Here is a 14,681-nt window from a genome sequence, read left to right as displayed (position 1 = left end):
TTTTTAGATTCTATTTTATTAGTGGAGGTAGAGTATGCAGCTTTGGCTGTTGCAGCAAGAGAGACTTTGTGGCTTTGTAAAGTACTTAAGGATCATGATATTCCTAAGCTGGAATTGATTCTATTCCTAAGGATCCAATACACCATGGTCATACAAAGCATTAGTATACAAAACATCATTTTATTAGGCAATGTATGGAGAAATGACAAATTGGTTTGGAGTATTGTTCCTTAGAGGAAATAGTAGCAGACATCTTCACAAAATGACATACTTGTCAAAAAAAAGGACACAACAATTCTCATGAAGTGTCCGCTCTGATCTTGCAAGTATCCTTTGGGTGTTGGAGAAGCCCAAGAACGTCCTACCTTGCGAACGTCTGCACATGATGGAGAGTACATGGGCCTGTGGGGGTCACCCACAATGGAACTTTAACTGCAAGAAACGGGGTTCACGAGAACCTCGGGATCCCTTGGTTGGGGGAACGAGTCGTCTTGCAGCGTGATTAGGTTTCAGTTAGGATCGCTTGCTCTGCTGCATCTCTTCTCGCTTTGTCAGGGAGAATATCCCTAACCCTTATGGTTGTTTGTAGTTAAAATGCACCGTTGATTAGTCTAAATGTTATTGTAAGAGATCACCAGTTATCGACATGCAGACGACGCGCCTGATCCTGAATGAGGACTAGTTTGGAGAGCTCACATTACGTGTTCGCCGAGGCGCTTGCGATGAGAGACGGCTTTTCTCAAGTCATGTGGCTGTGTCATTCGCATGTATTTTGTGCAAAATGGTGTAGAAATGGCATATTTGAATGCTTAGGAAGACTGGCACCTGTTTGATTCTGCCTTATTTTGATACCTCCTTCCTTCTTTACGAAACATTGTTAAGATCTACGGGCTTGATAAAATTCTGCGGTGAATCGTGGTTTTTTTTCTTGGAATGGTCTTGAATTCTACTTGATTTCAACATTCTCTTTGAAGCTTAGCAGCTTCGTTTACAAATGAATACCATTTAGGAGGCCGTGGCTTCTATCGTGTGCATGCCAGACATGAGACCTTTATATGAGTGACGCTTTCTCGTTCTTGCTCCGATTCCAGTTTTCCCTTCACAGATTTTGTATGTAGAACTTCCGTGACAGTATGATTACCTTGGAGATTAGTTTCCAATGTTGAGCGGATTGGCACAGTTGTATCTAAGAGAATGGGGTTGCTTTGCCAAGAATTTCCTCTCTGGAATTTATCAACTCGACATGTCAATCGTTGAATGGTAAAGTGCGGAATTCCAAGTGTCACTCCTTTGCGAATAAGAACGAGCTCTGAGTTTGAAAACTTTCTGTTCACTAGAGATTTGATTATAGAATGGAGGAAATGGAAAACCAGTACGATGTTTTTCAGGAGTAATACGTGAAGATGAAAAGCATGGTGGGAAGGAGCAAGATTGAGGCCGCATGTGGAGGCGAGCACGATAAAGTGTTTGTGCCGCGTTATGAAAGTCACACCCGACGTTTGCCTGCTAGTAAGCTGCATCAAAGTAGGTCCACATGAACTCCCTCCTCACCAATGAGCAGCTATTAAATCGTTGCAACAGTATAATCCCTATCTTGCGGAGAATAACTGTGCAATGTCTCGTTATCTTTCTGAGATTACTACTGAGAATTGTTATCGATCTTTCAAGGGTGGTTCCATCACTCTTCTCTGCAATATGTATACCACAGTGCATGACCCTTCTATTTTGTGGTGATGCAGCAAGATCTACAATTGCACCAAGTATATGCAGTCATTCACATACTCGCTCAATTCCTAGAGAGAGGGCCCATGAGAAAAGCAGAGCAACCTTCCTGCCGACCTTGCCACATTCGGGCCTTGAAGGGACGTGGGACAAATCACAAGTGCACCAATCATGGCTGGCTCCATCTGTTAATGGTTCCTACGCTCCGGTTATAGATGATGTATGTTCAAAATGACTTGAACTTGTTCTGAATGGGAGCTATTTGTGTCAGCGTCCATACAATGCACAGTAATATCATCTAGTGGAATCATCGTCTGTACGCATTTTCGCTGGACATAATGCACACTAACATGGCATACTCTGCAGTACCAGCACCCATGGATGAAGATGCGCAATAAAGTTTCGGATTTCCAAGTTGCTTTGCGAGCTTATGAGAAGTTAGTATTCTTTCTCAACTTTAGATTTGATTCAAAAAGAGTTCTTACATCTGAGAAGTACTAAGGAAGATTAGCAAGCTGAAAATTGTGGTAGAGAGAGAGAGAGAGAGAGAGAGAGAGAGAGAGAGAGAGGGAGATCAATTCGCTGTGGCACCTCTTTGAACTTGTGCCTGTATCAAAAAGCTTCTATTCTGATTTAGTTGCGCAAAAGCCTGCAATGTAAACTTGTTGAGGGGAGTAAATGGCTAAACATGCCTGTGGTTGACACATTGAATTCGTGTGGTATGGAAGGGCGAGAGAGGATGGCGATAAGGAAACCCAGGCTTTGCGTGTTTACTTGGCAAGTGTGGAAACTGCTGCTGCTGGGCTTGTCTCTAGGGTTCAGGACCTTGAGAATCTATTGGCCTTGTGTAAGAGTTCTGAAATTATCAAATTTTATGCGTGTCTACATCCTTATATGATACTTGAATTTTCTTCTTTGGTGCCCTACCTTAGTCAGGTCCTTATACACTGCCTTGCCATAATAATGTCATATTTCTTTCTCTTAAGAAGACAGAATGATTCCGGGAAGATAAAATTGCACTGGACCCCTGGTTGAATCCTCGAAACTACCTCTTGTGTACTGCTGCCATTTTGTTTGCAATAACTTACATAAATTATCGTAGGCGTTTGCCATCAGCAACAGCATTTCGGCTGGGGCATGACGCTGAGCAGTTAAGGGGGAGGGCGACCACCGAGGCTCTCAAGGAGGCGCAAAAGCAAACTATAATAGCGGCACAGGCCATAGCAACTGCTCGGGAAGCAACGATGGAACTTGACAAGGTAAAGTTCTCATTTTTGAGAATGAATGTTATGGAGCTTTTCAGAACATCTAATGGAACAATAATCGCTTGCCAGACGGTATGGACTTTTCAAATAACTGTGAGGTTCTTCATGACGTTTGACGATGCAAGGGACTAGACTTGTGTAACTTTGATGTTTTGCTAGTTGAAGCGGGAGACCAATGCTTTGTCAATGGCTCAAGTAGCTGAAATTGAACACCTGAACAAAGAGGCAGCGGAGTGTCGAATGCTCTATGAGGTAGGAGAAATTTCAGATTACATATGACCTCGTAATTGTGTCTGCCACTTCACCTAGTGACTTGGAGAATTATGTTAACCTGTTGTGTTCAAATGAGGATATTATGCATATTTTTGTCTCAGAACTGTTTTTGTAAATGTGCAGGCTCGGGATAATCAGATTCAAGAATTTCATGAACAATTTGCAAAAATTGTAAGCATGTACTTAATTTATGTTTATTTCGAGCCATGAGACGAGGCATGGGTTATTTTAGACCGTTACTTTCTAGCACATGTGTTCATGTTGTGCTTGATTGTTATGTTAGCAGCAAAGGCAACTGGAACAGCAAAGTGCTACGATAGAGAGCTCTCAGAGGTCGTTTCAGATGGAGACTATAGCCTCACAGAAGAGGTACGAAGAGGCGAAGGTACGTAGAATTCGCTTATACAGCAGCAAGTTCCTTCCAAGCTCACGTTGTTTGAGGATTCGAGTTGAGCTTTATTGTGTTACTTTTCAGTGTGATCTGAAAAAGTGGAAATTTGCAGTTTGCATTTATAGAAAAAGCAGGGCAGTGCGACGAACTGATCCAGGCCCTTGAGTTAAGTACTGCAGTTGGAAAGGCAGCGGAATTTAAATTGCAAGAGTTGATTGCTGAGAAGAAGGAAATTACCCAGAAAAACGAGCTTTTAGAGCAGAAGGTGCTGTGTTTCCTGAGTCATGTAATCCAGCTAATAGACAGGATCGCATGTGAGATGGAGTTCATCGAAAGCACACATGGCGTTTTGATTTATGACATGCTTGGTAACCTGCCCAGCATGGGTATTGCTGAAATTTCAGGTGAAGGAATTACAGATCCAAGATTATGGAGCATTCGTAGTTGGTCAGTATGACCAGGAGCTTCGTAAGGTCCGCACTGCATTAGGAGATGAAAAGGCGCAGCTTCTGGATGACTTGGTGAGTTGCTTGAATCAAATTCGAGCTCAGTCTGGGCTTCCTGCAATTTACATCCTTCCAGCTTGATTTCCTGATGGTAGAAACTGTGAATGGCTCAGCATCTAGTTTTTATCTGTTATATGAAGCACAAAGGAGGTATATAGGAAACATTGATTCCTTTTCGTTATTATGAAACTTTTATAACTTTTGTTGCACGCTGATAGCAGAGATCCAAGAAACACGTTAGATTAAGTTATAAAACGGAAACTCATTGAATAGACGTTTGGTAGCAGGCTCAGCTCCGTCGCAGCAACGAGAGCCTCACAAAAGACATTAAACAAGATTGGCTTAACAAGCATAGAATTCTTAGATTCTGGGCATCAGACGAACAACAAGACCTGCGACAACAGTCCCCAAATGCGTCTCCGAGTCCAAAAGTGGTATCTAAAAGTCTTCCGAGCCCTTCAAGAGGATGCAATTACTTTCATGACGTAGAAGAAGGAAGGTTGAGCATTGAATCAAGCGCATCAGCATCTGGTTCATGGCACACTGAAGGATCAGGGACGAAGGACTGCAACCAGGATGATGCTATGAGGTCACATAGCTCAAGTGTTTGTTGCGGCAAAGAAATCATGCCACGATCTCTACATGAATCAGATACCAATCATGGAAAGTGCTGCGGTACAAGATCGCAGGTCTTGACTGGCTCACGATAATGTGTCAATTTGGTTATCTAATAAGTGGCATTTGCTCACGTACTGTACAGCTTGAAATGCTCTGACCATGCAAGGGTTTGGGTTCATTGCACTTTCAGAGCTTAGGTCTCAGTGAAGGCTTAGAAAGCTCGGGAGCCGACGCTGGACTAGCAGCGCTGACTTCGAAAGATTTTAATCTTTTGGCTGCTGCACAACAGGAAATAATGAAGCTGAAGGAGGTTGGTGTTTTTCTTGCTTCAGTTGGGTGATTTTTGGTTATCTTAATTTTCATTTTTTATTTTTACAGTCCAATACAGCGGATACGGTTCCGTAATTTTGAAAGTTTTGACATGCCGAAATACTGTAATTTCAGACATTTATGTTTCTGGGATGAGTCTGAATACTGTCGATAGAGATGAGCACAATCGACATGTTCTCTCGAAAGAGAATTCTACTCCAAAAAACATTATCTACTCTTCTGACCCCTGTTTTCTGACCTCTGTTTTCGTGCCGCCTATGTTCCCCTAAAATCACTTCAGTTTTTTTCAAAAACAAAATCATAAATCGCAAATCGTGTTCTGATAGTTGTTCGTGACTCCTTCCTGCGGCTGGTCAATGGAAGATAAATGAGCAGCTGGTGGCTGCATGTCAATGAAGGAGTCATGGAAAATTCAAGACATGAAGCTGGGGGTCTTGAAGATTCCTTGTAGACAAACAAACCTGTGAGTTTTTCTATACAACTACGTAAGACCTTCTACTCTTACACCCACACTCTCTCAATTTGTGAAGATCATGATCAGTCCGTTGTAACCCACATCACGAACTGATTTCATGTCACTATTTGTGCAGCAAAACTTGCAATGAAGCACCATGCAGGAAGTATACATTGCATTAGAGACTTTAGAATATTCCGTATATTTAACAAGTTCATCGACCTGGATGCTCAATCTTCCAAGAAAAAACTCCATATTGGAATGATTCTCCTGACCGTGTTGAGTAAAGCAGGGTTTTTGCTTAGGTGAATGACAAGATGCAGGCTTGATGGGGATGTGTCTGTAGCAAAAGTTGCAGAAATAGGAGGTTGGCTAGCACCAGCTCATTGCTACTGGCAGATGTACTGTTAGACTCATTGGGTTGCCATTTGAAAACAACCCCTCTTTCCAGCTTCTTTTCCAGTTTAAATCAGTGGTGCTGGTTTCAGGAATATTGATGGATAGTATGAGTTGATGTAGGGGATTCTTCCAAAGCTGATAAAAACAAGTAGAACAAGTGACCATGAGCATCAAGAAGGTTTCTTTCTGTTGTGACAAGCTGTATGCTTTCTACAAGTTTTAAAGCTAACTTTAAAAACTGAGTGAGGAGCATAGAGCAGCCCTCCAACCAAGAAAGTGTTTGTAGCAAAATATTTCTTGCATTTGACAGAGGATTGAAGTTGTTTAATAATAATGCAAAGAATATCATTGCAAGGTTAAGAAGCATTCTTTTGTTGAGTCATTTGAATCTTCTATGGTATTGAATAAAATTTTACATGTTTTTAAGTAACATAATTTTTTTCTTCATAGTTTTTTTTTTTTTTTTTTTTTTTTTTTTATAAATTAATTTTTATAGTAGTTCCATGTTACGATGTGCTTGCATTCCAGCTTCTAAACATTCGAATATTTCAAGGTCTGTTTCCAAGTTTAGACGGATTTGTGTGGTACTATATATATAATTTAATATAAACCTACTAAACTAATCTTTATACTTTCATATATGTAAACTACATTACATTTCACAATTTTGTACATGTTTTAATTTTTTTTAGATATAATAATCAATCTAAAAGTGATCGCATTACCAACAATCTTAAATTCAGAGGGGCAATACATCAAGGGCACAATATCATTGTCCTATATCAGATATTAATACAACTTTCTATCCAAAAATAGAATTCATAGCACAATAACAAAATTGAAATGAAAGAGATTTCACCACAAGCTGTTATGCGTAAAGGATATCTAGAGTATATCTCAATTAACAAACAACCAGGAAAACACTCATCGCAACAAATGCATAGGACTAAATCATCATGACTAACTGAAACAACATTTACACCACAACGCAACGTGATACCAACACACCTATATAGCTTTAAACATTTTTATAAACAATACAGTGTTTCAGTTTCTGCATACTCAACAGCACAGGACGCCATCGTCTGATTCAATGGTCTCCATGATCATGGCACTGTGCATCATTCACTTCACCGTTGGAATGCATGGTGGGTTTGTTGGAAGAGAGACAACAATTTTGCAACAGTACCAAGGCTGGTGAAATGGATAAGTGTGCTAGAAAAAGGATGCGCCAACGCCTTTCATTCGAAGCTCGCACACACACTCACACACACACACACAAGGACTGCTGGTGCCGAAGCCTCGGGGGGGGGGGGGGGGGGGGGGGTAGAAGGGCTAATCGCAATGGGCAGATTCCGTGACCAAGGGAAGAACAAATTAGTCCATAGCTGAGGTGGGGTCCCTGCGGAGATCAGCCCACGCATTCGCGATGGCAGATGTGTGTCCAACACCTCGCCACCTTTTTCCCCTATCGAACTCTCACAGCATATGTGGCGTCTGTGAGTTCGTTTGCTCGCAGCACCCACAACTTCGACTTGTCGTGGTGTGTTCTGCTTTTACGTTTCGTTGAATTTGGGTAGCGCTGGACTTGAAGCTGTGGGAGGGTCGTAGTGTGTGTGCGAGCTTCGAATCGCAGTGATGGCGAAGGTGCAGCTGGTGCTGGATAGCCATTGTCGGCTGGGAGAGAGCCCGGTGTCGTACACGTCTGGCGGCATCCACTTCGTCGACATCGAAGGCTGCCGAATTCACTCGTTTGATACCGTCGCGAACCGGCATGTGCGTGATGTTGAGACGGGAGGGAGATTGGTGGGGCACATTGTTGCTAGTGCTTCACCGGCCTTGCCCGGCTATGACTTGATTGCTTCTCTCGAGGTAACCTTCCTCTTGATCTCGTCTCCACGCCTTTTCCCCAACACTGAAGATATGGCCCAATTTTGCGTGAATTCATCGTATGACGTTTGAATTTGCAGACTTCTCTTGTGCCGGTTAACTTCGAAGGCGGGGACTGCAATAGTAGCCCTATAGCCACAATTCCGGAGTTGCATCTAGACCCTGCAACCAAAATCAGGTTCAACGACGGGAAAGTGGATTTTCAGGGCCGTCTGTGGGTAGGATCTATGGCCATGGACGCGTCTAGGAACGTAAATAATGCCACCAAGGGGCACTTGTATTGTCTGCAACGTGCCACTCCGTTGAAGGACACGCCGGATGCGTCACCGTTGTATGAGCTCGTGGACAAGCTCGACCAAGTGGGTATCTCGAACGGGACCGAGTGGTATGGTGACCACATGTACTACATCGATTCCTTGAAACCGGTATGACATCCACCACAGCTTTGGATTTACAGAGGGTTAGGGGTAGAGCAGATGTTTTGCTCTTGTAGGGCGCTCTGATGAGCGTCAACTGGTTCGTTACCAAACAGGAGGTAAGCGTCTTCGACTTTGATGCCATTGAAGGTTCACTCAGCAACAGGAGAAGCATTGCGCAAATTCCCAAAACACGAGGTATGCAAAATTTCTCCACTCCATCGCTTCAATTGTGAGCCCACGGTTTCTCATGTTTGAGACACAACGAGTTTCTGAGGCTTTTACAGAACCGAACGCCAGCGTCTCAAGGGGGGGGGGGGGGGGGGTACACATTCGCCATTGCAGGTGTTCCGGACGGGATGACTCTCGACGCAGACGGCAAAATCTGGGCGGCATTGTACGGGGGCGGGGCAATCGTTCAAATTGATCCGGAAACTCAGATTGAGCTAATGACAATACAAATGCCGGTTCTGTGTCCCACAAGCATGGCTTTTGGAGGTGAGTTACACCGCATCGATTCCAAGCATACCATTCACCGCAACCCTCAGCTCTCCTCTTTTCACATTCCTTCACAGACATAAACCGACTTAGGTGGGTAACCTACTAACAACCACGACGAGGTGCAATGCAATTCCAGGAAAGGATCTAAGTGAGCTCTATGTGACGTCGGGAGCGCGAGGTACAAGCGAATCCCCCACCATACCACTTCACAGCCATTGTTCAGCCATTGTTCAAATTCTAACTGTTCACTTACTGAAACCAAAATCTAATTGTTCAACATGACTGGGGTTTGGTGGCCAGGTGAGGAGCAGAAGGGCGGCAACTCGGAGCACAGAGGCGGGCTGTTCAAGGTGTGCATACCGGGCGTGAAGGGGTTGTCATTCTCTCGAGCTTTCACTGCTTAGAGCTCCGTTTCTTATCGCAAAATTTCATGGTTCTGTGCGAGTCTAGATACTCGAAGCAGAAGCAGAAGAAGAAACTGTTGTAATTGTGGTGGGAGGAAGTGCTTGCCTTGCTAATTCTAATTTTTAATAGAACATGCAGCGCTTGTGTTGTCATGCAGCTACGACACAGACATGATCCGAGTGTATGCTTCATGAGGTTGGATTCTTTTGTGATTCATCTCTTGTGAAATTCTCCTTCTTTCTTTCTTTGTTTTGTTTTTTTTTTTAACCCTTTTTGAATAATTAATAATTCAAACTTGTTGTGACATGATTTTGCTTTTTTCATTGTAGATTTTTTCCCAGCTTAATGGTGTTTTTATCTTTTTTTTTTTTTTTTTTTTTTTTTTTTATTTTCTTCTACTTCCAAAAGTATGAATTATTTCATGTTTCATGTATGTCTTTGGAACATGGCATAATGTACGTGAAAACTAGAAATATGTGGCTTTTATGTTTTAAGTGATTTTTTTTGACTTGTTTGTTATGGTGTAGATGTTGGTTTGTTCTGAGGTTGTTTGATGTTGTGTTAAAAAAATTGATTTCGTTTGTCGAAACTATGTTGTTTTTCATGGAGAAACCTCATATGTTTCAAACAATACATGTACATTCTTTATAAATGTAAACTTGCCCTTATTGATGGATGTTAGACTCAATAAAAAGTTTCATATCTTCAGAAGAAACTGCACTTTATATGTTGTCAACTAAATAACATGATTTTTGAAAGTACAACATTAATTTTGTAAAATTAAAAAACTCAATTTAAAATTGCATAATTATGACTTTAGAATTATATTTTTGAAGTACCAAGTCTTATACACTTAACTCCAATTATAGTATTTAGAAAGTTTGAATAAAAGCATTCTATAGGTTCATAAATATATTACATAAATCTTTAGTTTGGATAAAGCATAAGTAGAACTCAAATATTTTGCATTGTTAGAAAATCTCACAAGTAATATTTTTGTTTTGATGAAATTTATTATTACATAATGTTGCAAGGAATTATTTGTTGTGATATTTGTGATACTATAGCTAATTTTGTATAATAACTTAGAGATAATATTATGATATATATATATATATATATATATATATATTAGCACATAACATTATATGATAATGAAATGAAAATAAATGATAAATAATGATCTTGATTAAACTGTCTGTTATTACTCTGAAAATCCTCATTTCTATTTCAAAAGTTAGACCTATATTTAGATAAAAAATAATCGTTTTTTTTTTATAAATAGCATAATATTTAGAAGAATGTGTTAGAATGATGATTTTTTGAATCCATGGATTTATTGATTATTTCTTAACAATTGCAACTTTACCAATTTACTTAGATAAAACATCAAATAGCTAGAGAATATATTATATGCTATCAGAATTCTGCTTGCAAAAAAGTAGAAAATCATATTTCTAAAATAAATAAAGAGAAATTGCTCAGAGAGTTGGACAAAATTGTGTGAATGGAATTTGCAAAAATTGGTAGATTTTCTTTTACAAAAACAAACAAAAAAAATTACAACTTTACATATAGTGTAATAATAAATTCTAATTAACTACTCAAAATGGAGGTACATTTATGGTTAATTTTTACTCAATTCTTTTTTAAGAAAATCAAGCTCAAAATAAAATGATTTAATAACTTCTTAAAATATTCTCAGTAGATTGACTTCTCAGAATAAGACACTCCTGTAAATGAAATTATTGGAGGGTACTGCAATCCCAAACAATTTATAATGAATAGTCGTTTTTATTACTATGTATGCCATGATTGGGCTCTTGAAAAGGACTTCACAAATCCTAGAGTGTGGGCATATCCACCTTTTGTAGAATGATTTGCATGTTTCCATTAATGGTTGAGATAATTCTGCTGTCGCTATGACTCCAAATATTCAAACATACAACCACGTGAGGTGTAAAAGAAGGATTTGATTACTCACACATTTACCACCTCATTTTGTTTCGCATTTCCCTCCAGTCTGTATACATCGCAACACAGGAGATCTCCCCTGAAAACTCGAAAACAACGAAGATAACAAATTATACGACATGTTAAATCAGATGAGGTTATGGTTGTTCTTTGAATTTTTCTCTATGCTACAGCACCCTTGGTCGGCACTTCAAACAGTGGTTTATCAATCTTAAACTACTTTTCAGAAGGCTTATCTGAGAAAACTTGCAAGTTAACAAAATGCACGGAGGAGGCCTGAAGTCGGAAAAACTTGTGTCTGAAACATAAATGGTTCTCAAGCTTCCAGTGTCGAGAACATTGAAATCGGCTCCTTGTCTTTCCAAGCACATCCTAAATGCAACAAGACAGACACAAAAAAGCTCCCTCATTATGAAGTACTTGTCAAATAATTTTTTGGCCATTTCTGTCTCCAGACAGTATGGAAGCCGTCAGTCAACAAACCTGGTACAAAAAATTCTTACAGAATAACATGGAGTTCCTTTCAGAGCACGCACATACTGAACGTTAAAGTGAATTTGTACCAACTGGATCTTTTCTACAAAGGTAATAATGCAGTAGCCAATGTACACAAAACAATATGACATTCATGTATGAATTTTGCTCAGTTTGTTCCCTTAGCCAGGCTCATAGCAAAACCTGGGAAGATCCACGACGGCACTCATTCAACATGTACACATAAAACTGGCGCTTATCAATACTACTGTTGTTTGCATCCACGCAGTCCTGAAACGCTTTCGTCATGTTTTAAGAAAGCATTGGAGAATACGATCTGCGCAAGTGACCCTTGGACACTTCATAATAAGGGAGCGTATTTGTGTCTGACTTGTGCATGTCACTCGAGATCATGGTGCTATCAACCGCTCTGTGTGTGGTACATCGGTACCGGTAGCTGTTGTTCCGAATACCACCTCCTCACACTCACAGTGCTTCTGATCTCTTCTGCACGGTTGCTTCACCACGGGCAGGTGTCATAGCTGCACTGGCGGCGGAGGTATGGTGCTGCGAATCATGGACCGGGGCGTGGCTTTTGACAAGCTTTGACGACGTATGGCGATGCACCAGCAACAAGATCCAGAATCAATCAAAAACAGTAATAATATGGTGCTGTGAGCTCCGTGTGAGGCTCACTTTTATGGATTCAAGTGGGACAAAGCCAACAACAGCAATGACGATGCTGCAGAAACGAGCTACAGAGAAGTGGGCCCTGAAGGCAGGCTGTGAAGGAAACACACACCAACTCTTATTTCTATATGCTTCCCATGTATTTGTGGACATCAACCAAAGCGGATTCAATGGGAGAAACATGTAAACTAGGTGTTAAGAATATGGCTCAAGTTACAAGCACATTCCAAATTGCTATAATACTTATATCCATTATATTTATAAACACACTCAAGACCTTTGATTGGTTGATCCAGATCCCTTTTTCTTTGTATGGATCTCAATCTCCTTCTGGGTATAGACATAATGGGTGTGTGTATAGACATAATGGGTGTGTGTATAGACATAATGGGTGTGTGTATAGACATAATGGGTGTGTGTATAGACATAATGGGTGTGTGTATAGCAATTTGGAGTGTGCTTATAGCCTGAGTCTAAGAATATATCTCATTGATAATTTGAGGATCAAATGTAAGAGATTATACAAACACTTCTCATTCATGAACTTTTATGTTGGTGTCTTTTAACTATTACTAGGTGAAGACATACCTTTGGAAGCACACCTTTAGATGGAGCCCACTACTTTTCAACCTACCATTGTTGCCTTTATTTAATATTATCCACACATTATGCTCTATTACATTTCCTTCCATAAAACATTTGTACTCCTTTAATGATTATGATGTTATATTATTATTATTATTATTATTATAATATTATTAACCTTATAATTTTGTGGTAAATTTTTACGAGTCCATTTTACTTGCATTGACAATATTGAGAGTGTCGAATTAAAGACATATGGATACATATAATTTTGTATTTTTGAACACTATACTTATTGAATTATATAATGTGATCCACAATATTTTTCCAAATTTTTATAATAAGTATAAATATCAAACTTTTTAATTTTTTTAAAAATTAATGTGCTATGTCTATAATTTTGATTCAAATATTTTTTACCATATTCTACATCAATTAATCAATAATAAAATAATTTACAACAAAATGCAACAATTCAGGTTCAAACTTTTGTATAATTATTTTTCTCAATATCAAAAAATTAATTTAAATATCATATCCTTAACAAGGTCCTGATTTTATTCAACAAGGTTTTTGTATTTTTTTACGATTGCACTATTACATATTACTTGACACTTGTATATAAAAACCTACACTTAATATTAGAAAATAGAAAATAAAAAATCATTGATTTTTTGTAGGATAAATTTGTTTAATTTTTACAGATATAAAAAATATTATTACAAAAACAATAAAAATCATTTTGTAAAATGCATGATCATGAAATTAATAAACATCAAACTACTTTCACACACATAAAAATATAAAAAGTATTTTTTTATTGTCTTATAGATATTTGTAATAGATATTTATATGATTTTTAATCACAGATTTCCTTTTAATAGGAAATCAAATTGAATCAATTAACTACATTGCTCAATAATGTAATTGAAGTCAAATTGTTGTAGGGTAATTTTATATAGACAAAGATGTTTGTTTAAAATTTTAAAACATCTTAACCGTACATTAATTTGAATTTTTGTATCAACTAGAATAAAAATCCTGAATTTAAAATATTTTGTAAAATTAATAGATAAAAGAATATATACTATGAAAATTAATTATTTCATTTGTGTTGCTGTTATTAGTTATTTTTTAATAACTTCCTTAAATTTCGATAATAATTTAATAATTAAAAGGAAGTTGAATATTCTTCAGTTTCATGTTTTTTGAAGAAATTTCATTTGAGAAATACAAACATGACCACTTGTTGATTGTTATATCACCCCAATAATAGTTTTGTTCTTAGTCATCTTTGTTGATACAACTTAATTTTCTAATTGATGCGTTTAACAAGCTTAAGCTCAGAATTTTAAATAGAAAAAACTTGCTTAGAATTATATCTGACTTTGAAGTTACATCAAAATTTTCTTTAAATTTAACCTTCGAGATTTACTCATAATAATTTTTAATTCAAAACCTTGTCCAATTTTCTACATGTCCTCAAATTTTTCTGAACTTTTTCTTTTGTTATTATAAATGTTAAAAAAGACTCTTGGAATAAAATTATACACTACAAAATTAGTTTAAGATCCAATGATAGAAATGAGCTTGGAAATCTTGAGCCAGGAAACGCAAATATGAGAGAGTCTGTGGAGATGTTGGAAGTGCTGCGAGGATAACTTTGTTTGGAGAAATTGACTATGGTCACTGAAAGGCCGATCAAGTCTGCGTGTCTTCTAACAAATTGTGAGCTGGTGCGCCACAAATTACTTGAATCTACATTTGGCACTGAAAGCACAGTGGCCT

The 14,681-nt window shown here is 38.5% G+C and overlaps 2 protein-coding genes across 9 annotated transcripts; both read left to right on the top strand.

The window, feature by feature from the left end:
- The first annotated feature begins 512 nt into the window (after positions 1–512).
- On the top strand, positions 513–6,324 carry LOC112285059 (uncharacterized). 8 transcript variants are annotated; one of them, XM_073535459.2, is made up of 14 exons: positions 513–1,524; positions 1,740–1,942; positions 2,089–2,159; positions 2,451–2,569; positions 2,839–2,981; positions 3,147–3,239; positions 3,384–3,431; positions 3,547–3,645; positions 3,764–3,916; positions 4,056–4,172; positions 4,442–4,846; positions 4,966–5,085; positions 5,432–5,568; positions 5,696–6,324. In XM_073535459.2, the coding sequence occupies exons 1-13, from the start codon at positions 1,404–1,406 to the stop codon at positions 5,474–5,476; spliced, it is 1,737 nt and encodes a 578-aa protein (XP_073391560.1). In that variant the 5' UTR covers positions 513–1,403; the 3' UTR covers positions 5,477–5,568; positions 5,696–6,324. The 8 variants fall into 8 exon arrangements, with proteins under 8 accessions (XP_073391560.1, XP_073391559.1, XP_073391561.1 ...); XM_073535458.2 differs by having other exon boundaries at positions 3,544–3,645; positions 4,445–4,846; XM_073535460.2 differs by having other exon boundaries at positions 3,544–3,645; positions 5,469–5,568.
- A 1,161-nt stretch (positions 6,325–7,485) lies between these two features.
- Positions 7,486–9,339, top strand: LOC112284276 (uncharacterized). Its single transcript, XM_024523952.3, has 6 exons — positions 7,486–7,830; positions 7,929–8,273; positions 8,381–8,462; positions 8,610–8,762; positions 8,902–8,943; positions 9,066–9,339. The coding sequence occupies exons 1-6, from the start codon at positions 7,597–7,599 to the stop codon at positions 9,167–9,169; spliced, it is 960 nt and encodes a 319-aa protein (XP_024379720.1). The 5' UTR covers positions 7,486–7,596; the 3' UTR covers positions 9,170–9,339.
- Positions 9,340–14,681: the final 5,342 nt, after the last annotated feature.

Source organism: Physcomitrium patens, chromosome 7 (assembly GCF_059467195.1).
Source record: "Physcomitrium patens ecotype Gransden chromosome 7, ASM5946719v1, whole genome shotgun sequence".
In the NCBI taxonomy this organism is placed as follows: domain Eukaryota; kingdom Viridiplantae; phylum Streptophyta; class Bryopsida; order Funariales; family Funariaceae; genus Physcomitrium; species Physcomitrium patens.
Note: the sequence above shows the minus strand (reverse complement) of the source record. Positions and strands in the feature narration are given on the sequence as shown.